The sequence below is a fragment of the Arachis hypogaea genome, chromosome 15 (genome assembly GCF_003086295.3).
Source record: "Arachis hypogaea cultivar Tifrunner chromosome 15, arahy.Tifrunner.gnm2.J5K5, whole genome shotgun sequence".
NCBI lineage: Eukaryota > Viridiplantae > Streptophyta > Magnoliopsida > Fabales > Fabaceae > Arachis > Arachis hypogaea.
Genome location: NC_092050.1, coordinates 4,405,258 through 4,432,496, shown reverse-complemented (window position 1 = coordinate 4,432,496; position 27,239 = coordinate 4,405,258). Strand labels below are relative to the sequence as shown.

General features: G+C 40.2%; 3 protein-coding genes across 6 annotated transcripts; all 3 read left to right on the top strand.

Moving 5' to 3' along the window:
* Positions 1–3,872: 3,872 nt before the first annotated feature.
* Positions 3,873–4,991, top strand: LOC112747754 (uncharacterized). Its single transcript, XM_025795945.1, has 2 exons — positions 3,873–4,473; positions 4,588–4,991. The coding sequence occupies exons 1-2, from the start codon at positions 3,873–3,875 to the stop codon at positions 4,989–4,991; spliced, it is 1,005 nt and encodes a 334-aa protein (XP_025651730.1).
* A 13,039-nt stretch (positions 4,992–18,030) lies between these two features.
* Positions 18,031–24,204, top strand: LOC112747709 (protein MID1-COMPLEMENTING ACTIVITY 1). 4 transcript variants are annotated; one of them, XR_003174955.3, is made up of 10 exons: positions 18,031–18,353; positions 18,615–18,775; positions 18,892–19,333; positions 20,398–20,807; positions 21,034–21,134; positions 21,539–21,610; positions 22,099–22,205; positions 22,394–22,487; positions 23,342–23,579; positions 23,915–24,204. XR_003174955.3 is itself a non-coding variant. In XM_025795880.2 (9 exons), the coding sequence occupies exons 3-9, from the start codon at positions 18,923–18,925 to the stop codon at positions 23,965–23,967; spliced, it is 1,248 nt and encodes a 415-aa protein (XP_025651665.1). In that variant the 5' UTR covers positions 18,031–18,353; positions 18,615–18,775; positions 18,892–18,922; the 3' UTR covers positions 23,968–24,204. The 4 variants fall into 4 exon arrangements, 2 of the variants coding, with proteins under 2 accessions (XP_025651665.1, XP_029148697.1); XR_011872702.1 differs by having other exon boundaries at positions 18,194–18,478; XM_025795880.2 differs by lacking the exon at positions 23,342–23,579.
* Positions 24,205–24,279: 75 nt separating this feature from the next.
* On the top strand, positions 24,280–27,009 carry LOC112747708 (SKP1-like protein 1B). The gene is made up of 2 exons (XM_025795879.3): positions 24,280–25,789; positions 26,545–27,009. The coding sequence occupies exons 1-2, from the start codon at positions 25,496–25,498 to the stop codon at positions 26,716–26,718; spliced, it is 468 nt and encodes a 155-aa protein (XP_025651664.1). The 5' UTR covers positions 24,280–25,495; the 3' UTR covers positions 26,719–27,009.
* Positions 27,010–27,239: the final 230 nt, after the last annotated feature.

Below are 27,239 nucleotides of genomic sequence, written 5' to 3'. Positions count from 1 at the left end.
TTTTTAGTTTCAGTGTTTAAAATAAAAATAATTAAATTAGTTCAGATAAAATTTAATTTAATTCTATTATTTTTTTAAATTTAATTTTGACCGAAATATATATTCAAATTGAAATTTTATTTTGTTAAAATTTTACTTAAAATTTAAAAATTTAAAAATATTTTTATAATTTAATTATTTTTTTAATTTTTGTCACTCATATTCTTTCAATGTTTCCTACCTTTTAATACATCCTCTTTCTTCGCTTACTATATTCATTTTCTTTTTTTTTTCTTTTTCTTCAAGTTACTTAGTATAATATATACCTATTTTTTTTAAAGATTTATTATGTATATTTAAAAAAATTATCCACTTGTATAAATTTTGTGTTTAACTTAAATTAATGACACTAAGTATTTGTCAGTACGTAACATTTTAAATGAAATTGTGTCAATCATGACACTAGTAAAAAGTTACATACTTTTGTTATATTTTAATAACATGAATTAGTTGCTATAATTTATTATTAATAACTAATTTTATTTTACTTACTATGTCATTAAACCACTCAATAAGTTGGTTTTTGATAGTTTAAATTTGTTTTCTGTTGTTGGTTTGTCGTTGGAATCAAATATCAAAAATATTTAATTTTTTAATTAATAATAATATTTTTTGAATTCAATATTTTTAGATTAATCTAATTTTGATTTTTTTAAAAGAAGTGAATAAATTTTAGTTAAAAAATATAATTTTTTAATTGTCTCATATAATTTAATATATAAATATATTTATTATTTAAATATAATATTATATTAATAAAAAATAAAATTGTCTATCATAAAATTTTAATTTATTTGATAAACATTCTAAATACTGAGATTTAATTTAATTGTATAATTTTATTAATTCATTCTAAACATTAAAATTTAATTTAATTCTAACTGAAATTTAATTATTGATAAAATTTAATTTTATACTATTAAAAGTTTTACTGTAAGTCTTTTAGTAAATAAAATTGTTTAAATGATCTCCTGATTAATTTTATTGTTTTCTACACTTATAACAAAACCGTCATTAATTCTTTTTTTTCTCACAAAAATTATAAAAACACTCTCACTTTTTTTTGTTTTTGTTTACTCAAATAGTATCTCACGATCCGACGGATTAAAAATTAATCCGTCGCGAAAAAAGCTGTCTCACCTTAGTAATAAGAAACAAGTGCCTAATTAATGGACCGCACGCATGAATGGTGAACCCGCTAGGGGCGGAAAGAGTTTAACAAAGGACAGATTAGTCTTGAGAATCAACTTTTTCATTAACAAGGTGACCGTAATGTGCACGTATCAATCACGAAAAACACAAAATTATATTATTATTAGAGAAAGTATTATTTCCCAACAATTTACTAGAAGGTACAACTATTTAGGTATTGAAAAGCGAAGGGCCATGTGCGACTCATCACATTTGCCCTCTCTGTCATGTTCCACTGCCATGTCTTACACAACCTCCCAATTGCCACACAAGAGAATTCAACAAATGGATGTTCCATCATCGTCGATCTTGCGGTATGCCCCTATCTCTAATTGCCCCTTCCATTTTTGTATTTCTAATTACAGCTTCTTGTTTTTCCTTGGTGACCACTTAAAAGACTCGTTTAAGAAGTTTTAAAAATAATTTTTTTTTATTTTTGATTTATAAAAAATAATAGTATTAATATTTGGTGCAATTTTTAAAATTAAATTACGACTTTTTAAGAAGTTATTTAAGAACTTATAGAAAAATTAGAAAAAATGACTTCTCTCGTAATACTATTATTTTTTACCACATTTTTATAAAATAAACACTTTTAGAATTAAAAATTCAAACACAAAATAACTTATTTATAAATTATTTTTAATATAATTATTTATTGTTTAAGCTATCTTTCAAAAATAACTTAATTAAATTGTTTAACCAAATTAAGTCTTATTTTATTGTGTGTTTATTTGTTGGAATTGAAATTAGGAGACTAAAGTTTAATATTATAAATTTATATTTAACGGTTAAAAATTAAAACTAAAATTTTATTATTAAAATATAAAATTCCAGTCTTTTAGTATTTTTTAAATAAAAAACACAAGTTAAATTTTTTTAAAATAGAACATTTCTTTTTAAAAATACTTTTATTTAACTTTTTTAAATTTTAATTTTATTATTTTTAAAAATAAATTAAGGCTTATCATTTTTCATTGTAAGATCCTAACTTATAATTTTTGTCTAAAAAATAAAATAAGGGAAGGAGATAAGGTTTGAGGTTGAGGGCTCAGGAAAAGAGAAATAGAAAAGCCAAAAAGGGTTATGTTTTGCAGTGTTAATTTTTTTTTTAATAAATAAAAATATTTTAGTAATTGTTTTTATTTTAATTTTTATATTTATTTTAAATAAAATAGAATAATGAGATATAATTTAGTTTTATATATTATTAACCGGAAAAATACAAAAATTTAATTAAATTTTTTGGCTTGTATTTCTTAACCTCTATTTTTATTTTTTTAATCTTAATTTCCTTTTTAAGCACAGCGTAAATGACGCTAATGCTCCCTCACTCTTTTGATACCTCTTGGGCTCCTTGTTGGCTTCGTAACTCTTGTTTACTTTTTCCTCCTTGCTCATCTAACCCCCCTTATTTGGATTTGGAAATCCACAACCCCAATCCATGACTAGATATGAATTTTAACAATATTATTTATATATTAATTATTAAAATTAATCATAATATATTTATGAATAAATGTATATGTTGTTAAATTTATTTTAAATATATATTTTATATTTTAATATATATTTATACTGTTGATGACTAATCTTAATTCATATTTAACATAATTGTATTAATTTGACTTAAAATATCGATCTAATAAAATAATTAGCACAAATTTTTTTTATTGAAGATAGGGAGACTCCAACTTGTGACTTTTTAGATGAATATTGTTACGACCTGGCCCAAGAAAGAACTTGGGCGTACCCGACCCGATCACTACCCGACCTCAACGGTCAGGTGACCTGAACCTGCCCGACCCGCGCATCCTTCCGAGACAGCTGGCCGCCACATCTGTACAAGGAAGCTTCGAAGAAGGTGGGTTCTGCCCTCCTGGGGCCCACACCTGACATGGTATATAAGGGAAAGGTCCTACCCTCCCCCAAAGTACGTCACACTTTCCACTTAACCTATTTCCCACCAGCACACTAACTGACTAGAGCGTCGGAGTGTCTTTGCAGGTGGCACCCCCTCTTTCCTTCCACAACGAGAGCTCGGCTACCCGGCAGATCCGAACCCAGCACGACCACGATTGAAGCGTCCTCACCCCCTCAAATATCCACCCGAATTGTCCGGTAACCGTCCACCGAACATTGGCGCCGTCTGTGGGGATTGTTATGGAAGTTGTGCCGGGTCTTGGAGACCAAGGCCGAGCAGCCGGCGCAGAGGCGGCAGCCTCTGTCGCATCACCGGGAGGACGACGAAGGTCCCCCCCGGCAACACATCGAACCACGAACTAGAACGCGAGAGACGCGACCTTTCGGAGGAACTGCGGTGACAGCGCCCGAATAATGCAGGAACTACGCACAGAGTCCAGAATCTGGAACGACAACTAGCTGATCAGGAGCACGATCGACGGACCACCGATCCTACTTACTCCCCGTCCCCAGAAAGCCGGGAGAGGGATTCCCACCGAAGTCACCCATGGCACGCCTCCGCTTCCAGAACGGAAGCGGAAAGCACCCGAGAAGACTCCCCCATCCCGAGAAGACGAAACGACACAATCATCTACTCCCGAGGTAAGGAAACGTACCACACAGGACGAGATCGTGAAGGCGGGAAAGGAAGGCTTGTGAGGACGCGGCAACCCGTGATAATGGGCGCCACCCCGTTCCATCGGTCCATCCTTGAGGTCCGGTTGCCAAAGCACTTCGACAAACCGACGGACATGAGGTACGATGGAACTCAAGACCCTCTGGAACACCTCACGGCTTTCGAGGCTAGAATGAATCTGGAGGGAGTAGGGGACGAGGTGAGGTGCCGGGCCTTCCCAGTCACCCTAGCTGGACCCGCGATTCGATGGTTTAACGGCCTCCCGCAGGGATCCATCTACGGATTTTCGGACATCAGCCGTGCCTTCTTGGCTCAGTTCACAACGCGGATAGCAAAGGCAAAACATCCGATCAACCTGCTCGGGATAACCCAGAGACCCGGGGAGCCGACCAGAAAATACCTGGATCGCTTTAACGACGAATGCTTGGAAATTGATGGCCTAACCGACTCGGTGGCCAGCCTTTGCCTGACGAACGGCCTCCTGAACGAGGACTTTCGAAAATACCTTACCACGAAACCGGTCTGGACGATGCACGAGATCCAAATGGTGGCTAAGGAATACATAAATGACGAAGAAGGCAGCCAGGTCGTGGCCGCCAATAAACGGCACTCCGACTACAATCAACCTAGGCAACAGGGTAACGGTGAGAGGCACAAGGAACAAGCCAAGGAGGGAGGGCTGACCAAGGCACACAGATCGTTTCCCCGGATCTGAAAGTTCACCAACTACACCCCACTAACACTTCCCATTGTGGAAGTTTACCAGCAAACAGCCGAAAGAGGGATCTTGTTGAAGCCCCGACCACTCAAGGACCGAACGGGAGGGAACAAGAGCCTCTACTGTGACTACCACAAGGGCTACGGACACCAAACACAAGACTGCTTTGACCTAAGGGATGCATTAGAACAAGCAATAAGAGATGGCAAACTCTCTGAATTCTCCCATCTCATACGGGAGCCGAGGAGACGGCAACGCGACCAAGACAGCGAAGAGGCCAAGACCCGAGCAGCAAAGCGGCGACAAGAGCCAGAAGACAAAGACCACAGTCTCACAGTGATAAACGTAGTAACCGCCAAAAACTCTGCGCCAAGGTCTAGGTCAGCCCACAAGAAAGACGCCAAAATCCTGGCGGTCTCCTCCGCCCCAATGCGAAGTTCTTAGAGGCCCCCCATGCGTCTCCTTCGGCCTCGAAGACCAATGGTTCGACGAGGCACCCGAGAACCCACCTATGGTCATCACGGTCAGGGTGGGAACCGGCCTCGTTAAACGGATCCTTGTCGACACGGGGGCAGACTCGAACATCATGTTTCGCAATGTGTTCGACGCTCTAGGATTAAGAGACGCCGACCTATCATCGCACCAACACGGGGTCATTGGATTAGGCGACCACTTCATCAAGCCAGACGGGGTAATATCCCTGCCGATCTCTGTGGGACAGGCACAGGGCCGGAGATCGGCAATGGCCGAATTCGTGGTTCTCCGAGATTCCACAGCCTACAACATCATCTTAGGGAGAAAGACGATCAATGATGTTAAAGCGATAATCAACACGAAGCTTCTAGTCATGAAGTTTGTTACCGACGATGGGTCCGTAGGGTCTATAAGGGGAGATATGGAAACGGCGGTCGCTTGCGACAATGCCAGCCTGTCCTTAAGGAAGAAATCTAAGGAAGCGTCGGGAGTGTTCCTAGCTGACCTAGACGCCAGGGTAGACGACAAGCCTAGACCGGAACCAGAAGGGGACCTGGAAAGGTTCAAGGTCGGCGACACGGAGGAAAAGTTCACGTTCGTCAACAGGAACCTCCCACATGAATTGAAAGAGCCCCTGGTAGAAATGATCAGGGCCAATGGGGACCTGTTTGCCTGGACACCGGCCGACATGCCGGGCATAGACCCCAAAATTATGTCACATCACCTGGCCGTGAAGTCGGATGCGCACCCGGTAGCCCAGCGGAGACAAAAGATGTCGCGAGAGAGGGCAGAGGAGGTGGCCAGGCAGACGGCCGGCCTCCTAGAAGCAGGTTTCATACGAGAACTAGACTACTCGACATGGCTCTCGAATGTAGTTCTAGTAAAAAAGCACAGCGGCAAATGGAGAATGTGCGTAGACTACTCCGACCTTAACAAGGCATGCCCAAAAGATTGTTTCCCCCTCCTCAACATAGATGCGCTCGTCGACGCTGCGGCAGGCTACCGCTATTTGAGCTTCATGGACGCCTACTCCGACCACAACCAGATACCGATGCACCGTCTCGACGAGGACAAGACGGCGTTCATAACGCCGGAAGGAACCTTCTGTTATAAGGTGATGCCCTTCGGGCTGAAAAACCCAGGAGTAACATACCAGAGGCTGATGAACAAGATATTCCACGACCTCATAGGCAAGACTGTAGAAGTCTATGTGGACGACATCCTCGCAAAGACAACGCGACCTGATGACCTCCTGAATGACTTGGCGAACGTATTCGCCTCTCTCCGACAACATGGCATGAGACTCAATCCCCTCAAATGTGCCTTCGCTATGGAAGTTGGAAAGTTCCTAGGATTCATGATAACCCAAAGAGGGGTAGAGGCTAACCCGGAAAAATGCCAAGCGATCCTCCAGATGAAGAGCCCGGGTTGTATCAAGGATGTCCAGAGATTGGCAGGACGACTGACCTCGCTATCCCGTTTTCTCGGAGCCTCGGCAGCAAAGGCCCTACCTTTCTTTAACCTCATGAAGAAAGGGATAGCGTTCGAATGGACGCCCGCGTGCGAGGAAGCTTTTAGGCATTTCAAGGAAATCCTGGCGGCACCCCTGGTTCTCGAAAAACCAAAGGTCGGGGAGCCGCTGTACCTGTACCTCGCCATAACAGGAGAAGCCCTGGCCAGGGTTCTGGTAAGAGAATAAGGGAAGGTTCAACAACCGATCTATTTCATGAGCAGAGCCTTACAAAGGGCAGAGTTAAGGTACAGCAAACTGGAAAAGCTAGCTCTAGCACTCTTGACCTCTTCACGGAGGTTAAAACAATACTTCCAAAGTCACCGGATAGTCGTAAGAATGGACCAAGGGATCCGACAAGTGCTCCAAAAACCCGACCTGGCGGGAAGGATGATGACTTGGTCCATCAAACTTTTCCAATATGACATACGGTACGAGCCCCGGCAAGCAATCAAGGCACAAGCAATGGCAGATTTTCTAGTAGAAGTAACGGGAGATCCAACCGAAGAAACAAGCGCACGGTGGAAGCTCCACGTAGACGGAGCCTCCCACCAGACCTCTGGGGGCGCCGGGATCATCCTGGAAAGCCCGGTTGGAGTCGTATACGAGCAGTCGATCAGGTTCAAATTCCCCGTCTCGAACAACCAGGCAAAATACGAAGCCCTCATAGGGGGCTTAACCCTAGCAGCGAAAGTCGAAGCAACAAGGCTGGAAATATGCAGCGATTCGCAGGTCGTCACCTCCCAGGTAAACGGGAGCTATCAAGCCAGAGACTCATTATTACAAAAGTACCTGGAAAAAGTCAAGGATTTGAGCCAAAAGTTTGAGAAGGTCACGGTCCACCACGTGCCCAGAGAAAGGAACACACGGGCAGATCTCCTATCAAAATTGACCAGCACTAAACCAGGAGAAGGCAACCGGTCCCTCATCCAAGGTATGACGAGGGAGCCGGCGGTCACCCTGCATCTATCAAGACTGGGTCCTTCATGGCTAGACCCCATCACCAGCTTCTTAGAAAATGGCAAACTCCCCGACGACGAAAAGGATACCGCGAAACTGAGAAGGGAAGCAGCCAAATATGCGGTCATTCAAGGACAGCTATTCAAGAAAGGGCTCAACCAGCCCCTACTGAAATGCTTACACCCCGACCAGATGGACTACGTCCTCAGGGAAGTCCACGAAGGCTGCTGTGGACATCACATAGGGGGCAAAGCCTTAGCAAGAAAGTTAGTCCGGGCCGGGTACTATTGGTCATCGATGATGGCAGACTCTAAGGAATTCGTCAGGAAATGCACCAAGTGTCAAGAGAACGCCAATTTCCACAGGGCACCGGCCTCCGAGCTAAGCCTGTTAACGGCCTCCCGACCATTCGCACAATGGGGAGTCGATCTCCTAGGACATTTTCCAGTTGGCCCCGGACAAGTCAAGTACCTTAGGTAGCGTTTGTTTGTAGAGACACGACAGAACAGGACACTGAGACAAAGACAATAAGACAGAAACATTAAAAATTATGTTTTGTGCTTCGTGTTTGGATACGATGGATAGGACACTAATGTAATGTCCAGTATTATGTTTGGATACACATGGACAAGATTAAAATATTATATAAATGACTAAAATAGCCATGTGATTCCAAATTTTTTAGTATAAACTAATTTAATAAATAATGAGAGTACGTAAGAGTACAGACAGTGGGAACTTGAAAAAAATATTTGAAGCAGTAAAAAATTTTAATAAAAAATTATATAATAGTATTTATATTAAAATAAAATTTATAAATATAATTATTTTTTTAAAATTTATTATTAATATGTAGGAATACATATGGTTAATATTAACAAAAAAAATCTGAGTTTGATTAATAAAAAATTTCATTTAGGTTAATAAGCCAAATTAATTTTAAATACAAAATCAGTTTTAAAAAAAGAATCCATTTTTAAATGGAAAAAATTAATTTTTGCACATAAAAATCTATTTTTATTTAGAAAATTAATTATTTTTATCTAAAATTTTATTTTTCTTTTCAAAAAATTAATTTTTCTTTAAATTATATAAAATCAATTACAATTTATAAATTATTTTTTAACATTTTAAAATATCAATTTTACCTTTATAATATTTATCTTTTAAAAGTCTCCAGACTAATTATTTTTGTTATTATTTTTATTACAAATCAAATAATATAATATAAGGTTAAAATGATGTTGAAGTAATAATGATAAGAAAAAAGAAATTATCTAGTCCAATAAAAATTTTTATAAAGAGGAGAGAGTATCTGAGAAAAAAAGAGAAAGAAAAAGAACGTAGAGATAGAAAAAGAAAAAAAGTACTTTCTGAGAACAACGCAAAATAGGAAAAATAAGAAGGGGTAACAATGGAATAATAAAAAATAGCACCATGGACAAAAAAGAAAAGAAATTCATAAAAATAGTCCGTGTCCCTCTTCCAAATTCCGTGTCCATCATTATCCTTCGTAAAAGAGTGGACACAAAAGTATAAAAAACTGTCCCGGAGACAATATGTTCAGTGTCCATGTCTTTGCTTCCAAACGCTTTTTAAGAATGTGCTGTCCATGTCTCCGTGTCTTGTCTCCGAAAACAAACACTACCTTATAGTCGCCATTGACTACTACACCAAACGGATAGAGGCCGAGCCGCTGGCCAGCATATCCTCGTCCAATTGCAGAAAATTCATGTGGAGACAGGTGATAACGCAATTCGGGATCCCGGAGATCGTCATCTCAGACAACGGCACACAGTTTACCGACAAGAAGTTCACGGAGTTCCTCACCGGCCTGGGTATAAGACAGAAGTTCTCCTCGGTAGAACACCCCCAAACGAACGGACAGGTGGAGTCCGCGAACAAGATTATCCTGTTAGGGCTAAAGAAGTGACTGGATAATAAAAAAGGAGCTTGGGCAGACGAGCTCGCCTCGGTCCTCTGGTCTTACCGAACAACCGAGCAGTCCTCCACCAAGGAGACACCCTACCGACTAACATACGGGTTAGACGCAGTAATACCCGTAGAGGTCGGAGAACCGAGCCCGCGACTACTTCTGAAAGGAGTAGGGGAAGCCGTGGAGAAGGACCTGATAGACGAAGCCAGAGAAATGGTCCATCTGACGAAAACAGCGCTGAAACAAAGAGTGGCACTACGCTACAACGCCAAAGTGCTCAAAAGAGAGTTTGAACCAAATGATCTCATCCTAAGGCGCAACGACATCGGCTTGCCGACCCCAGGAGAAGGCAAACTGGCAGCAAACTGGGAAGGCCCCTATAGAGTCAAAGAAGTGATGGGTAAAGGCGCTTTCAAGCTGGAAAGGCTCAATGGCAAAGAAATCCCAAGAACGTGGAATGCGAGCAACCTGAGAAGGTTTTACTCCTAACACATGAGGCGACATACCGACCACCCGAGCTAAGTATTTAACGCGTCTGAATTGTACTTTTTGTTAGGGCATTTTACGCAATTTTCGAATAAAATATACTTGTGCAAATTTTTTCTCTCTCTTTTGTTTTGTTCCACTGCGCAAGCGAAAACCCCCTACTCAACAACAACGCGCGACCCCGGGACCGATCACCCCGGAAGCCCATCAATTACCACAATACGAAACGGCTACACGAAAAGCCACGATCCGGCTCAACCAACTTAGCCGGAATATTACCAATACGGTAAAACGAATAACAACCGCAAACCAATAACGGTGAATATAAACGACTACACAACCAGACGAACAAAAAAGTGTTGATTATAATAACATGGGCAAACAACCCGGTAAAACAACAGTTCACAAAAGCCAAAACGGCCAACCAAAAGTTTCATACAAGTCGAAAGGAATCATTTTTTGGGAACGTCAATAATCTTGCCGTCTTTAATCACCTTGAAAACACCAATTGCTGACGTATCGAAGTCAGGAGCAACAACTTTGACCTGAGCTTTAAGGGCCTCCTCCGTTGCCAGGATCGCACCCTTCCCCTGCTTGACGACGTCCTTGTACTTTGTTTTTAACGCTGCTAGTTCAGCTTCCACGGCTTGTTTCTCTTTCTCCATCGCGGCCACCCGTCCTTGTGCCGCGCCGACCTGACTCTCTAAAGTCATTTCGCATTCAACAAGACGTGAAACCCTAGCGTCCGACTCTTCCAACTTCTTCTCAGCGGCAGCGACCTTCTTCTCGGCAGTAGTAGCTTTTTTCTCGGCAGCGTCAAGCTTCTCATTAGATTGGGTCAACTGCCCCCGAAGAGTCTCAACCTCGCGTTTAAGCTCATTATTAGCCTTTCCAGCAGATTCCAACCTCCGGCGAAGAGATTCCATCCCAGACAGCTCGAACTCGGCTTTCCGAGCTATCACTGCGCCGCGCAAGAGGGTACCATACATCCACCTCGCTTGCCCGACAAGGGATGACTCATGAAAATGCTCTTCGGTACCAGGAATCAGCTGAGAATCTATAAAGTTCCCGGAGTCGAAATTCTTCTCCATGACAGTAAGAACCCCCTCAGGACTGCTGGACATCTTCTTCTTCCTTTTGAGGCTAGGGACCTCCTCCGCCTCGTCGTCGGCATCAGGGTTGGACGTCGAACCCCCAGTGCCGACCACCTCGCGGAAGGGGGAAACGTGAACCACCTTGTCACCTTGAACCGAGGCACCCTGAGCCGAGGTGCCGGTCTCGTCGACCGCAACAGATTTCTCATTACCCCCCTCGTCGTCACTCGCGCACAGGAAGGTTTGGAACAAGTTAGGGAGACCCGTTATCTCGGTAGACATTCCCACTGTAAAAAGAAAAAGAAGTCCGTTAGACGCAATGAGTTATTAGGAAAAGCAAGAAGCTAAGAGACAAAGCAAGCAAAGATTTCTCACAAATATAGTTTCGACCGGCCTTCCGGTCACCCATGAGAAGGTGAGGATTCACGTGATTCCTCCCAAAGATTGCCAGCAACACATCGGCAATCTTCCTGTCCACCGCAGACATGCCTTTATAGGATACTTTAACAAAGGCATTGGACCCTGCCCCGAAGCTCCAATAAGTCGGGATGAGGCGTGCCCCCTCCAACGACAACCAAAAGGGATGACGACCTTTGACCGGGCGGACTTTGAAATATTTATCCTTAAATCCGTGATAGGAGTCCTCAAACAAACCAAAAATCCTCCGACCTTGGGCAGACCGGAAGGACATGAACCCCTTCTTATGTTTCCCTTCCTTCGAAGGGTTTGTAAGATTGAAAAAGAAAAGAAAAACATCTACAGACATCGGCAGCTCGAGATATTCACAAACCATCTCGAAACAGCGGATTGAAGCCCAACTGTTCGGATGCAACTGCGACAGCGCCACGGAAATCCGACCTATAAGCGCCATTTGGAAGGCGGAAAACGGAATACGGACCCCCACATGAGTAAACATGGATTTGTAGAACCAAATCCAGTCGGCAACTCGGGGAGCGTGGAAATTGAGCTCGTACAAGCGCTCATGAGGAGCCGGGACGAAGACGTCGTAATTGGCCTCCTCGTCGGTCCCTCCACATAAGTACTCGTTTTGACGGAACTCGGTGAGCTCCTCCTCGCCCATTTGGTTGGGAGAGTCCTTTACGTCGGAAATAACCCAGGCGTAGGGGTCGTACGCCGCGGGAGAAGGGGAAGCCCGGGAGGCGGTGCGAGCCATACCTACATGGGGGACCATCCAGTCAGTCTAAGAGGTCGGGTGCTCGGAGCGAATACAGAAGCTACCCCCCACACTACTCCCCAACTAAGGCTAAACACGATTAAAAGCGTAAAAGGTCCAAACAAAGTCACACTAAGAATGGCAACCCCCCCTTAGGACCTAAGATCAACCATCATGCAAGATAAACATACGGCATGCACAAAAAGAAGTAATGGCAGAAGCAGAAGAATGACAAAAAGATAAAGGAAGTTACCTATGTTGATAACCAAAATCTGGAAAGAAGGCAGCAACAAGCACCCTGGAATCGATAAGGGAGAAGAATATGGAGGTTGGCAGAATTGGAATCGGAGGAGATGATCGCCAAATGAATCCCAAAAGCACTACTGAACAGTTTTAAAAACCACCACCAAAGGGAGCGCGAAAGTCGAGGGGCATATCAGTCTTTGCATAAAGGGTTTTAAACCCATTATGAGCATTTAATGCTCGGCACGAAAAACGAGGTAGTAACTAATCACCCCAGCAACAAACAGGCACGCGCGAAAGGGGCACGTCCTCCCCACGGACGTCCGAATTGGCGACAACACAATAGGTCAGGAACGTCGCGTCACCAACAGCCCACGCGACTGTTGCTCACGCGTCGGGGGCACTGTTACGACCTGGCCCAAGAAAGAACTTGGGCGTACCCGACCCGATCACTACCCGACCTCAACGGTCAGGTGACCCGAACCTGCCCGACCCGCGCATCCTTCTGAGACAGCTGGCCGCCACATCTGTACAAGGAAGCTTCGAAGAAGGTGGGTTCTGCCCTCCTAGGGCCCACACTTGACATGGTATATAAGGGAAGGGTCCTACCCTTCCCCAAGGTATGTCACACTTTCCACCTAACCTATTCCACACCAGCACACTAACTAACTAGAGCGTCGGAGTGTCTTTGCAGGTGGCACCCCCTCTTTCCTTCCACAACGAGAGCTCGGCTACTCGGCAGATCCGAACCCAGCACGACCACGATTGAAGCGTCCTCACCCCCTCAAATATCCACCCGAATTGAACGGTAACCGTCCACCGAACAAATATAAAAAAATTATGTCATTTGAACTATAACTCGTTGGCTAATCTCTTCTCAAATACATTTGATGAGAGTTAATCTAAAGTGTTTGAATAATTTAAGTTTAATATATTAACTATCACACATCAAATCCAGTCAATAAAAAAATATAATAATAGCTTAATTAACTTTTTCCAATAAATTTTTTCCAAAGCCATACCACTTAAACTTTTGGAACTATTACAAATAGCAATCATGTTATATATATATTTAAAAAGGCAAAAAACAGAAATAAGTCAAGTGAGCAAAAAAATTACCTGAATCAGCCAAACTGAAAATTACTTCACGAATCAGCCAAACTGAAAATTGCTTCACGAATCAGCCAAAGCACATTACTATGTAATTCGAACTAGCTTGGTTCGAACTCCATAAACATATAATTCGAACCTACTTGGTTCGAACTACATGCAGTATAATTTGAACTTGGTTGGTTCGAATTACACTTATGTTCCACTCCCTTAGTAATTCAAACCGAGTTGGTTCGAATTACTCTCAAATTGCATCAAATCGTAATTCGAACCAGGCTGGTTCGAATTACTAAGCATGGGATCCTAAGTAATGAAACTGTTTTGTTATCAGATTTTTAAACGAAATGTCTGTTGAATGCACACGGCAATAAATAAATCTACAATTTAAATTAATACGTGATGCAGAAATTAAATAATATCAAAACGCAAAGTACAGATGTTTTCATAGTAAATGATAGACGATAAAGCAATAAGTAACACAAACATACATTAACTGATAAATACATAGACGAAGATAGGTAACATACAACATGGCACATTAATCATCTAAATAAGTGTGACCCCGTGAAGCAACGACGTGGTACTCGTGTCCTCTGACCTCTCCGGATAAGGGGCTCCTCATCCTCGATCTCATCCTCCTCGTCCTGCGGGGCTGCCTGTGCAGGCGTCCTAGGCTGGACATGTAACAGTCGGGATGAAGACGGCCCAGCAACTGAATGTGACCCAGCAGTATGTGTCGAAGCTGGGGTACTACCCAAAGCGAAATAGTCAGGAGGAGGCACGGAGGGAGGCTCATTTAGATCGACATCTAACGGTCCCTATGTCCCCGTCGTCTGATTCCGGCCACGGGCAGCCTCATCCTCCTGTATGATGGCACTGATCTCATCGAGGAACTGTGGTCCACCAAAATCTACATCAAGACCAACACTGGCAAAGAAGTCTGAGAACGTGCTGCTCGAACTCACCCATGGCATACTCTCCTGAAGTATCTGGTCGTCACCGGGAACACCAACGAAGTAATCTTAGAGCGGCCCCTCCCCAAGTCCAACCTCATCATGGGTAGAGGGATCTCCGATAGCGTATCCCTCTCCACCCTGCCCACCATGATGGGGACTAACAACCCCGACTGCAGCCCCTCCCCCACCGGCCACGTCACCAAGATCACCATTGTCGTGCCCCACAACAGGCGCCCTCCGTCTGCCTCCACGCCCTCGTCCTCGACCACAACCCCGACATGCCTCATCAGCCTCCTGAATAGCCTGGTCTAGCCACCTCAACTCACGCTGGCTCCGTCGTGTCTTGACTCGAGCTCTCCTCTCTATCTGACGCATATCAGGAACGTCGTCAACTCGATCCATGTCAGGAACTAGCCCAGGACCCCTCTGTGACGCCTCCACAGGAATAGGAATGCCCCTCGAATCCCCAAATACATCTCTGGTGACAAGAACCTCTTTCTATGCTGACTCCACCAATCTATGTATGTGTGCAACGGTCCAGGATCCACAACAACATCGAACCAGAGGACGTGGTCTGCACGACTCTCCCAATGAAGATGCCAATGCTGCAAAGCGGACGGGAACTAACGATCACCGCCTCTCCCGTCCTTCGACATCAGAAAGTCGATGTTCAGGTCGGGACGCGGTTGGGGCTGGACATCCCGAACTATGGTAGAACCCTGTCTATCTGATGCCACTCTATGACGACAAAGTATATCAGTGACATCACAGATCGCCACAGCGCCGTGTGTCGAGGCTCCAACGCCTCCGAATGCACAACCTGCAGTACCTCGGGGGAGCTATACGGCATCCAGATAAACTGCACAAAAGTTACAACATTGTCAAGCAAACTATTTATACAAAATCTTAAAATCTAGTTATTTAAATAAAAGTAACCGAAAGTATACTCACATCCCTGGGCTGTAACATGTCTATCTGCAGTCTCCACATCTGCACTCTAGGACCCTTCTCGCTAACGGAAGGGTTGTAACCTGACCACCTGCATCAGACATGGGTGTTATTTCTAATTAAAAGTATGACAGAATTATAAAATAGCACAAAGCGTACATCAACATTAGCTAATTTAACTTGAAATAGAACACTAGATTACCTCGATGCCAAAGGCCAGCTGCACGTATCATACCCAGCAGGCCTAAACCTAGGAAAGCGCCAGAAGATCCAGAACTGAAGTAGCTGAAGTGAGCCCGCTAACTTCACCACATGTCGGTTTGCCACTCGGCACATGCACCGGTACAACCATGCCAATGTTGCAGACCCCCAACTATAGGAACCCATCTCCTCAAGCCTAGCTATGTAGGGAAGCCATCTGATGTGAATGCGGTTGCCGGATTTGTCGGCAAACAGTTGAGTGCCCAACAACATCATGATATAGGCACGAGCAAAGCGCCGCACGGTGTCCTCATCGGCTCCCTCGGGGCACTCTCCAAATGTCTACTGGAACCAGCTACAGTTTACTGCGAACTTCTGAACTTGGCTCGGAGGAGGAATCACTCCAAGCAACTCCTCGAACCACACCCAAGCAGGACGTCCACCCTCGATATATATATATGGAAATCCGTAAGGCAACCGCTGACATAACGGCCGTCCACTGCCAACCCCAACTGGTACGCCACGTCCTGAAGCGTGATCGTGCACTCTCCGAAGGGCATATGAAAAGTGTGCGTCTCAGGACGCCACCGCTCCACAAAGGCACTGAGAAGGGACTCATCTATCTGGAACCATCTATCGTTTAGCCTCGCTAGATGGTATAACCCCGCCATCTGCAAGTACGGCACATACCGCTCATCGAGTCGCATGCCCTATTGCCACCGCATGCTCCTGATGCATCTCTGTGGCTGGGCATTACATGGACCGCATTAGTAGATCGACATAGAAAACCAGTAACAAAAATGAGTAATAATAGAAACCACTTATCGAAACCAATAACACAATATACATATGAAACCAATATAACAAACCGCTTACAAAGGCACATAGTAAACCACTAATTAAAACTACTAAACTGAACCGTCAACAAAATCACATGCTTAAACCGCTAACAGAAACCGGAAGCTAATCCACTTAAAAAACCACATGCAAATCCACTATCATAAATCGCACATAAAACCACATGATAAACCTCTTCCAATACCACCTAAAGTAATTCGCCAACATAAACCATCAACAAAACAACTATAAAAAAACCACTAATATAAACCGCTAACTAAAACCACATACAAAACCTCTAAAAGAAACCACTTGCAATACCACTACGATAAACCACTAACATAAACCGCCACTAAAACCACATGCAAAACCACTAACTCAGATAAACTGATTGCAAAGAAGTGTTCTATCCACTATCCTCGTCGTTGATCACCCCGGCTATATGAGCGACTCCGTCCAACCGATATAGCCTTGCAGGATCGTCTCCCATCAGCAGAATTTTCTGTTCGAGTCTTTGTCGAATGGAATCTGGGTCGTTTTCTCTGGAATTTGGGTGGGGTATGGGATGGAGAAGTTGTTCGAATGAGGGTGATTCGAACTCTTTATATAGCCGAAAACTTAGTAATTCGAACCAGCCTGGTTCGAATTACGATTTGATGCAATTTGAGAGTAATTCGAACCAACTCGGTTCAAATTACTAGGGGAGTGAAACACAAGTGTAATTTGAACCAACCAAGTTCGAATTATACTACATGTAGTTCGAACCAAGTAGGTTCGAATTATATGTTTATAGAGTTCGAACCAAGCTAGTTCGAATTACATAGTAATGTGCTTTGGCTGATTCGTGAAGCAATTTTTAGTTTGACTGATTCAGATAATTTTTTTGCTCCCTTGACTTATTTTTGTTTTTTGCCCTTAAAAAATATTTATTAATTAATTATCATATTTTAATATTTAGTATTTATAAAAATTTAATAATCTTATTTTAAAGAAATAATTATATTCTATAATATATTTAATTATTCTATTATATAAGATTTTATTATTCTAACAACTATTTATTTTATTAAAAAATATATAAAATAATATATTACTTAACTAATTTGTATTTTAAAGACATATTTTTAAAGTTAAAACTTTTGTTTAATATATTTAAAACATAAAAAATGATCTTTTAAATAAATTAATATTTTTTATAATACTTTTAAAATACATATTTATAAAATAACAAATACAAAATTTATCCATTGCTAGCCGTGGAGAGAAAAATATGTGGCTGTATGTATTTTGATTTGGTGGTTGTCTAATACGTAATTTTGTTTCACGTGGGTAGGCACTATGAAAGCTGCTACTAACGCACACAGCTTGAAGTGCCAGCTGGCTTTGCATCTTTTAGTAACAAAATATGACCAACGAGTCAAAGAGAACCTCTTCAGCATTCAGTCTCCTCTTAGCTATAAAAACTTTTCTTGAAGGGTCAACCTGTCCGTGTCAGTTACTATCAGGTCGTTACCTTCTAATATAAAGCTACGTTATTTTTATAGATAATAATTTAATCAAATAATTCCGTAAAGCGTACAATAGTGGTACCCTCGTAATTACGCGACTAAACGGAGGGCACTCTGGTACTTTGAGTTCTGCACCAAGCACTCCCGTGCTCTGCACAAACGACACCGAACCGAGAGATAAGAGCGAGAAAGAGAGTGTGCGAGAGAGAGAAAGAGAGAGAGACAAACAGTATTTCAGAGGAGCAAGTCCTCCTTCTCGCAAAGCAATGTCTGCCCTTAACTGAATTCAATGTTTTACTTCTTCCGTGTTTATGACGCTCCTTTTGCCCATTTCACGTAACGTAACCACTTCTTAGAAGCAAGAAAAAGGTAAACTAAATTAAATAATGGAATAAATAAATAAATGATAATTACATTTTTCTTCTGGAGCTGGTGATTGATTATTTTGCGCTGTTTATTCATGCATGCTAGGAAGCATGTCTTTGAAGTTCTGAGTTACTGGTTTTTTTTTCTTCTTCTTCTGTAGTTTAATGTTAATTATTACTATTGATATTTTTTATTTTTTTAAAAAAGAAAAAGAATGTTTGCTATGTTTGCATGCTCTCGTCTCTGATTATTCAAATCTTGTAGGGTCAATGCTGTCTCTGAGAATCATTTTCCAGAAGGAGGCTTGATCCGGCACACAAAGTCCTTCTCTGTTGAAGAATTTTCTTGTTTCTTCGCATAATCATTTTCAACCATCAAAAGCTTAGGGAACTCAATGTTATTATTTGCTTAACCACTAAACAGAGGTAGGAAAAAACAAATGGATGAACACTATTCATGTCTTGCAATTTCTAATTTGAAAAAAAAAAAGCGATTATGGAAATTAGAGATTTGAGCTGAGGCTTACATATCTGTAATTTAGGGTTGATTTTGATTTTGGAGGGAGCAAAGCAATGGCGTCTCCTTGGGATCATATGGGGGAAATTGCAAATGTGGCTCAGTTAACTGGTCTAGATGCAGTGCGTTTGATTGGGTTGATTGTGAAAGCGGCGAGCACGGCGAGGATGCATAAGAAAAACTGCAGGCAATTTGCACAGCATCTCAAGTTGATTGGGAACTTGTTGGAGCAGCTGAAGATCTCGGAGCTGAAGAGGTACCCTGAGACAAGGGAGCCATTGGAGCAGCTTGAGGATGCTCTCAGAAGGTCATATATATTGGTGAATAGTTGTCAGGACAGGAGCTACCTCTACTTGCTGGCCATGGGATGGAACATTGTTTATCAGTTCAGGAAGGCACAAAACGAGATTGACAGATACTTGCGGCTCGTTCCGCTCATCACTCTTGTTGACAATGCTCGAGTCAGGGTAGCTATTTTTGTTCTTCACAATGCTATGTCTTGTTCTGAATTGGAATTTTGTGTTTTGGTCATAAAAAGAAAATAAGAGGAAAGAGTTTTCGGTATTATTTATTCTGTCTGGTTTTCATAGCCATATTTGCTTATAAGCTATAACATTCCTGGTTTCTATGTAACAGTCCATGGGTAGGGAGGAATTTGAGGGTCACCTAAGCTATTGGTAGAGGGGGTATAATTCAGTTAATCCTTATGTGAAAAAATAATAGACTGGGAGTCCAACTTTTGACTGATTTTCAACATTTGTTGAAGTTTTTTTCTCAGCTTCAACATTGAGCAATGTTTTAGTTTGAAGCTGTCAAGTTTTGAAATGGGGATTGCTTCATTCAAGTGATGCCTAACTCTTGGTGGTATGGAATATTTTTTTGGCAGGAATTAGATTGTCCTAGACTATTCTGTTTATTGATTGGTTGCCCTTTTATTTTCTTCTTTCTTTTTTTCATTTTGGTGTGTGGGGGAGGAAACAGTTGCATGTGGTTGAATCTGATACACTAGATAATAGAATTCAGAAAGATGGGATGTACAGTTAACTAGTTTAAATAGCATTTGGCTTAATGCACCTTTTGAAACTCAAAGCATTTTGATTCATATTTCTTGGCAATCATAAGAAAATTTCCCAATGCTTTGTGATAAGTATTTTATGCTGAGGATAGGACGACCCCAACATATGTTAGTTGAAATGATATGTTTTAGATTTAGATAGAGTTGGTATTACTTTGACCAAAGTATTCCATTCAACTAGTATCTGTATGCAAAAGGCAGTAGCCGAAGATGTAACCAATTGAGCAATTATTCAAATTGGAGTTGCTTTTCCCCATGTTTTGAGTGTTGATAGTACATGTGAGCGTTTTGCACAACCTGCATCATTTTGCTTGTAGATTTTACTTTTTCCCTAACATTTATAGGGACAGTTATGTTTGCTTTATATTGTGACTTATCTTGTAGCATTTTCCATAAAAATCATTTTGTCAAAAAACAAAAGGGGTTAAAAATCTATTGATTCTCTGGAATATTCAGGAGAGACTTGAAGTTATTGAAAAGGATCAACGTGAGTACACACTGGATGTTGAGGATGAAAAGGTGCAGACAGTTATTTTAAAACCAGATCCTGACAAAGATGATGCTGCAATGCTGAAGAAAACACTTTCTTGTTCATATCCCAACTGTTCATTCACCGAAGCACTTAAAAAAGAAAATGAAAAGCTTAGACTAGAGCTACAACGTTCACAAGCAAATCTTGATATGAATCAATGTCAAGTCATTCAACGGTTGTTAGATGTCACAGAAATTGCAGCTCATACTCTTCCAGAGAAGACTGACAAGGTTCATAAGAAGGAGGAATACAACTATAATGATGTAGATAATGACAACGACCATTCATCTAGTGAAAAATACCAAGTTAAAAGTGACCCACTTTCCACATCAAGGTCATTATTCATCTTCCTTAACCTTAATATGTAATTTGAGATAATTAGTTGACCAACAATGACAATATTTTGTGAATCTTGAGTGAACTCATGCACTTCTGACATCCAGGAAGATCTAAATTTTTCCCTTAGTTTTACTTTTTTTGACTACTCTACAGTTCCTGCTTCTTCAATCCCATGTTTTCATAATTCTTTTAATGATGCTTATATGCCCAAACTGAAACAGATCAGCAGTTTGCCAAAAGGATCTGCTGTCAAATGGAGGTTCATATCAGCAGGAAGACTGGCATACTGATTTACTTGGCTGTTGTTCTGAACCTTCTCTTTGTAAGTTTTATCCTGCTCGATTTTCATTAGATTTGCACAAGATGTTGCCAAACCCTTGATTTGATGAAAAAAGGACAACTAAATCGAATTAAATGAAAATTATTTGATAAAGTTGGCTATATACTGTTGCTAGAAGTCTGTTTTTCCCGAACCTTGAGCAGTTGAGCGAGACTACTACTAGAGGAAAGTTTGTTATTAGCGGAAGCTTCATTTCTCTTTTTTTCTTACTTTGCATGTTGAATTATGCTTGAATAGTTTCCAGTATGTAATCTCATCGAGCATAACCTCTCTTTCTTTCGACAATGTGTTTTTTAATAAAAGAACAGGGTTACAGGAGAACTTTCTGATTTTGCTATACCTTTCTTCTCAAGTAATAAATATTAAATATGGCAGTTGATCTGCAGGTATGAAGACATTTTTCTATCCTTGTGGAACATTTTCAAAGATTGCCACTGTTGCAAAAGGCAGGCCCATATGTAAGTTGGTCATAATCTATTCCAGTACTGCTAGCACTAAATGTGATGAATCTACATCTATGTGCTATTTCTTTTCAAATGGTTCTTGCTGTTTCTTTCCAACAAGTCTAGAGTTTAAGTTTGTCAAGTTTATATCAATCTTATATTTGGCTTCAATTTTAATTTTGTACCTAGTATCTTTCCCTGGTTACCAATAATTTTGTGAGAAGCAATTGTGATGCAATCTGAAATCTTTATTTCATCAATTGAACTGAACATTTAGAGAGAGAAAGAAGAGGGGGGGGGGGGGGGGGGGACTGTCTGCACTTTCTCATACTGTGAAGAATACTCTTATGTCATTCAGACCTTTTTTTTCAAAGATTAATGCTACATTTTTTAATCCAGAGTGCAAAACTTCTCACTGTATGCACTTCTTCAATCCAGTTAATTTGAAATGCTCAAAAGATTATTAAGGTCCCGCTACTTTAATTTTAGTTGTGTTTTTTCAGCTTCTGGAGATGCATGTAGTGAATTGATGGCATATTCATTGGTTTTGTCTTGCTGTTGTTATACCTGCTGCGTAAGGAGGAAGCTTCGGAAGATGTTGAACATCACCGTAATGCTTGCTAAATCTCTTCTCTTATTTGTGTTTGTATTTAGATGTTGTTAGCTTCATTGAAGATGCATAAAGTATATTTGCTAAGGCGCGAGCAATACAATGGAATTGAAGAATTAGTATTAACTTGTGTGCATTTTCCGGTCTCTATAAAATGTTTAAGTATTAACATTTAAATTCTATTTCAGGGAGGCTTTATTGATGATTTTCTATCTCATTTGATGTGTTGCTGCTGTGCCCTTGTGCAAGAATGGAGAGAAGTGGAGATCCGCGGAGTTAGTGGTATGTCCTACTCATTCTTCTGCTTCTTGTGCATAATATTCATAACTTTAGACAAGTGTTTTGGTCTTGTCTCTTCATTTTCTCGGAAAATCCTCTTGAATTGAAGTGAAGCTTCACTTTAGTCTTCGGCTTTGTAGTCCCAAGTAATTTTAGTCCCCTGCAGATCCAAATCAGCATTTTGGGTGGGTCATTTTAGTCTAGTCATGAGATGAGATTCGCTAACATGTGCTGCTAGTGCCACATAACCATAACACATTGCATTTACCAGGATCAAGTTCTTCTAAAGTGAAGAAGTTGTTAAAGTAAGAAAGTGAGAATCTAATTATCCTTGAATCAAGGTAGTGGGGCTCATGATAAAAGTCAATGGTGATTAATATCTTATGTTATCACATCAATCCTTCACACTTGGAAGTTTTTTTCCCCATTTCCTGTGACACATTAACATATCTATAATGGTGGAATTAAATTACAAATAGAATATAATCCAAAGTCATAATTGAATTGTATCCAGCTTGGTTTTCTTGGTCTAGTTGTTTTTGTTATAAATATGAATTTGCATTTCATCAAAGCTGTTAGAAAAGGCAAGAGAGAACGATAGAGAAAAGGTTTGAGTGTATTCAAATTGTCGAGAATGATACAATATGAAAGGGTATTCATAGGTGTTATGAGAATCGAAATAATAAAGACGTAATATCCTATAATAAATATTTAGATATGCTAAATAATGCTAATTGATCTAGTTAATCTTAATTATATTTTAACATCTCTCTCAAACTCAAGTGACAACTTAGAGTTTGAAACTTATTTAAAACAACGAAATAAAAAAAATGCATAAACTGATAGAACGGGTGCAGACTGAACTGTCTGAAGAAAGCGCAGACGAAACTGCCGTAAGGAAACACAGACGGAACTGCCGGAAGGAAGTGCAGACGAAACTACCGGAAGGGAACACAGACGGAACCGCCGGAAGGAAACGCATACGAAACTGCCGCAAGAGTGGCCAACTGTCGAAAAACTTTTGAAAAGATGGCGAACTGCCGGAAAACTGCTGAAAAAGTGACAAAGTGTAAAGAGATGACAAACTATCGAAAGGTGATGGAAAACATATGGTTTCTCTATAAGAATAAGTAAGTAATGAATAAGCTAATCGGTAAAAAAGTATCAAAGCATGGACAAAAGAGAAGGAAAAAAAATTGGCACGAAAGAGAAGTATGAAAAATACGGTGATTTCACCGGAAGAAAAACAACCTATCCTCCTCAAAGAGGAAAACATGGCTCTGATACCATGTTAGATAGGGTAAGAGATAGCGGTAGAGAAGATTTGTGTGGAATGATACAATACGAAAAAGATAGGCTAGATAATGCTAATTGATCTTAATTATACTCTAACAAAAGCTATTTTATGTTTAATGTTGAATCACTTGCAGATCGCGAGAAGACCAAAACAAGCCCTCCACCTTCCCAGTACATGGAATCTTAGAACAAATGAGATTGTATTTCGGTTGTTTAGGGATTCAAGAGTGTTTTGAACCACATATTAAATAGAGGCAATTGGCTAGTGGGACTCATAGCAAGACAGAAACTATGTATTTCCTTTTTCTTTTTTTCCTTTTCCCTCAATACCTCTGGCCTCATTACCCATGTGTAAAGCTTACAGATTTAGCCACTGATGTATTGGTTTCCTTGTTTAATATAATTTGATTTTAGTTGTTTAGTATCATGGTATATTGGTATGTTTGTCACGATATATTATGGGACTTTTTTTGACTTTATATTTTATGGGACTTTAAACCCCTTTTTTGTTGGGTCTTTAGCTTTCACGAATACATTAGTCATAATTTTGGAATGGAATCACGGAGAATATTGTCCCAAAAAAAAAGGGACCCTCCTGGCTCCTGGTCCTAGCTATTCGGTACTAGTACTGTCAGTATACTAGATTAGATTGAATTAGAGTATATTAGAACTAAATTAGATAAGTGATTTAATTGAGTTGGATGGAGTCAGATTTGAACACCCCTTAAAAACATATAATAAGATAAAAAGATAAAAAGAATCAAAGTCTGTGTTAGGGTTTTGTTAAGAATTAAACGAAAAAAGATAAAAAGAATTAAAGAAAAAAAAGTCTTATTTTAATTTTAACTTCATATAATAAGATTTAAAAAAAACCCTTAAAAAAGATATTTTTTCAAGAAAATGTGTTAGGATTTTGTTAGTCTTATTTAGTTTTAATTTTATATAATAATACATAGTATAATAATATTGTCATTCTTATTTTTTTATGGCATTCTATATTTAATATTTTGTATTGTGAATTTATAAAAAAAATTATCAAGATAAAAGTAATAATATTTATTCTCCAATATATAAAAATGACATTTTTCTAAAAAATTTCTTTAAAGATCCTAAATTTCATCGTGTTGAAATTTTAGCCACTGCTTTCAGAATATCGTTGATAATTAGATTGGGTAACAAAAGAAGATAACCTAATATTTACATTTGACCGCTTTCTAATTTTTTTTCCCTCGTCATTTATGCCGCATGTAATCATTATTGTCAGTCGTTAGTACCGCTTATCATACCAAAGTCAGAGAAATCAACGTAACTGATGGAAATATATAGAAAAAGTTAAAGGGGAAAAAGTTGAAACCTGAATTTAATTAATTTCAACGGAAAATAAAAACAGAATTTATCTCCAAAAATAAAAATCTGCCAAAGAAACAGAAAGTAGTAAGATATCCAAGTTTTATTTTTAAAATAAAAAATAAAAACTAAAAAAAATTGCCACGTAGGAGGGCATGATGCATTGGATAACCCAAACGTCACAAGATAGATGCTTCTAGTGCCCCTCTATAAAACCAAAGCCCAGCCCCCTCGCTTGATTTTCATCGAGAATTAGAGATAAGGGGCCGAAAACGAAAATAAAAAGCTAGGGTTAGGGATTTTACCTTTTCACAGCGAAAGGGAACGAGAAAGAGAAAAGAGGATCAATCTCTGATATCATTCCAATCATGTCGTCGACGAGGAAGATCACCCTCAAGAGCTCGGACGGAGAGGCGTTCGAGGTGGACGAGGCGGTGGCGCTGGAATCGCAGACGATCAAGCACATGATCGAGGACGATTGCGCCGACAGCGGCATCCCTCTCCCCAACGTCACCAGCAAGATCCTTGCGAAGGTCATCGAGTACTGCAAGAAGCACGTCGAGGCTGCGAACGCCGAAGAGAGGCCCAACGAGGAAGACCTCAAGACCTGGGACGCAGATTTCGTCAAGGTTGACCAGGCCACCCTCTTCGATCTCATCCTGGTCTGTTCTATTTCTATTTCTATTTATTTGTTTAATTTTTTTGGTTATGCTGATTTCTTGGTTTCTTTTTTTTTCATTGTCTCGATCTCTTGACTTGTATCTGTTTGTGGTTGTGCAGTTATTATGGTTATTTAGGGTTTCCTAGTTTTGGATTGCGGAATTGTGTAGTTTTTTTGTTGTGTCGATGTTGCTTTACTTTGTTTTCGAATTTTAATTTCTTGTTATGATTTTCGATGATGTAGTTTTGAGCATTGTGAACCTTTCTCTGTGGTATGAGAGTTTCTTGAGATATTGAATATTCTTTTTGTGTGGTCATGGTTGATTCTGAGCTGAATAAGGTTCGTTATTTTACTCATCTTGCAGGGTTAGAAGACATAGCTTGTGTTTATATTTAATTGTGTCTGTATAAGAGACTGTGATTTCAGTTGTTGATTTTTGCTTCAAAAGCCACCACTATGTTAAAAATTGCATTGATGTATAGGTACTATATATTGTTTTGAACACTGCTTTTCACACGACATGAATTTTTGTGCAATAACCTCAATTTTTAGTGCATTAGTTGTTTCATCAATTCGTATATAGATTCTTGTTAGTATTTGGTGGTTTGCATTCACAAGCAGAATTGCTAATTGTTATTGCATTTTTTCCTGCTTCCATGGTTTGATTACTTTTACATTTAAGTATGCATATGAGTTCTTGTTTTCCGGTGTTTTAATTTTTTGCAATTGCACTTAAGTAACATTTGTTCTTTTCAGGCTGCGAACTACTTGAACATCAAGAGCCTTCTGGACCTCACATGCCAAACTGTGGCAGACATGATCAAGGGGAAGACTCCCGAGGAAATTCGTAAGACCTTCAACATCAAGAATGATTTCACTCCGGAGGAAGAGGAGGAAGTTCGTCGGGAAAACCAATGGGCATTTGAATGATTTGTTAAGCTTTTTAACATTGTCTTTCAAATCTCTGCCTGTGCTTTTGTTTTGCTTGTCAAAGATCTGCCATGTGCATTGATCCTATACTTATGGTTGTTTGCCTTCTATCTATCTGACTATTTTTGTTGACTGTTCACGGATCAGACGTATCTTTGTTGATGAACCTTAGGGGACGTTTTGAATATGTAAGTAAATAGTTGAATCTGGTTAAGGTAATTGGTGAATTCTGGTTGATTCTGCTTATTGATAATTTAATCATTGGCAACATATGGTTTCTAATTTTAAACACAACGTGGTGTTATATGTTTAATGTTCGTTTCCGCTGTTAAAGAATCTTCGAAGGCTGTTTGTGTTAGGCATGCCAAATTGCCAATGTGGTAGCTGTATTATGTGCTAACTGCTAAAGGCGTTCTGACTTCGGATTTTGTTTTTAGGTACTTGTATGCGTTACTACCAATTTCATAATCTCAGCAGATGTATTAGAAAGATTACGGGCAAAAATTAATTAATTTTACAGT

What these genes read in the sequence shown, in the direction of transcription:
- LOC112747754 (XM_025795945.1), top strand. Translation starts at nt 3,873, where the DNA reads ATGGGCGCCACCCCGTTCCATCGGTCCATCCTTGAGGTCCGGTTGCCA. An exon ending in ACCTAGGCAACAGGGTAACG is followed by an intron (nt 4,474 to 4,587) that starts GTGAGAGGCACA and finishes CCATTGTGGAAG; the next exon opens with TTTACCAGCAAACAGCCGAA.
- LOC112747709 (XM_025795880.2), top strand. Translation starts at nt 18,923, where the DNA reads ATGGCGTCTCCTTGGGATCATATGGGGGAAATTGCAAATGTGGCTCAG. An exon ending in TTGTTCTGAACCTTCTCTTT is followed by an intron (nt 21,135 to 21,538) that starts GTAAGTTTTATC and finishes GTTGATCTGCAG; the next exon opens with GTATGAAGACATTTTTCTAT. An exon ending in TGCAAAAGGCAGGCCCATAT is followed by an intron (nt 21,611 to 22,098) that starts GTAAGTTGGTCA and finishes GTGTTTTTTCAG; the next exon opens with CTTCTGGAGATGCATGTAGT.
- LOC112747708 (XM_025795879.3), top strand. Translation starts at nt 25,496, where the DNA reads ATGTCGTCGACGAGGAAGATCACCCTCAAGAGCTCGGACGGAGAGGCG. An exon ending in CCCTCTTCGATCTCATCCTG is followed by an intron (nt 25,790 to 26,544) that starts GTCTGTTCTATT and finishes TGTTCTTTTCAG; the next exon opens with GCTGCGAACTACTTGAACAT.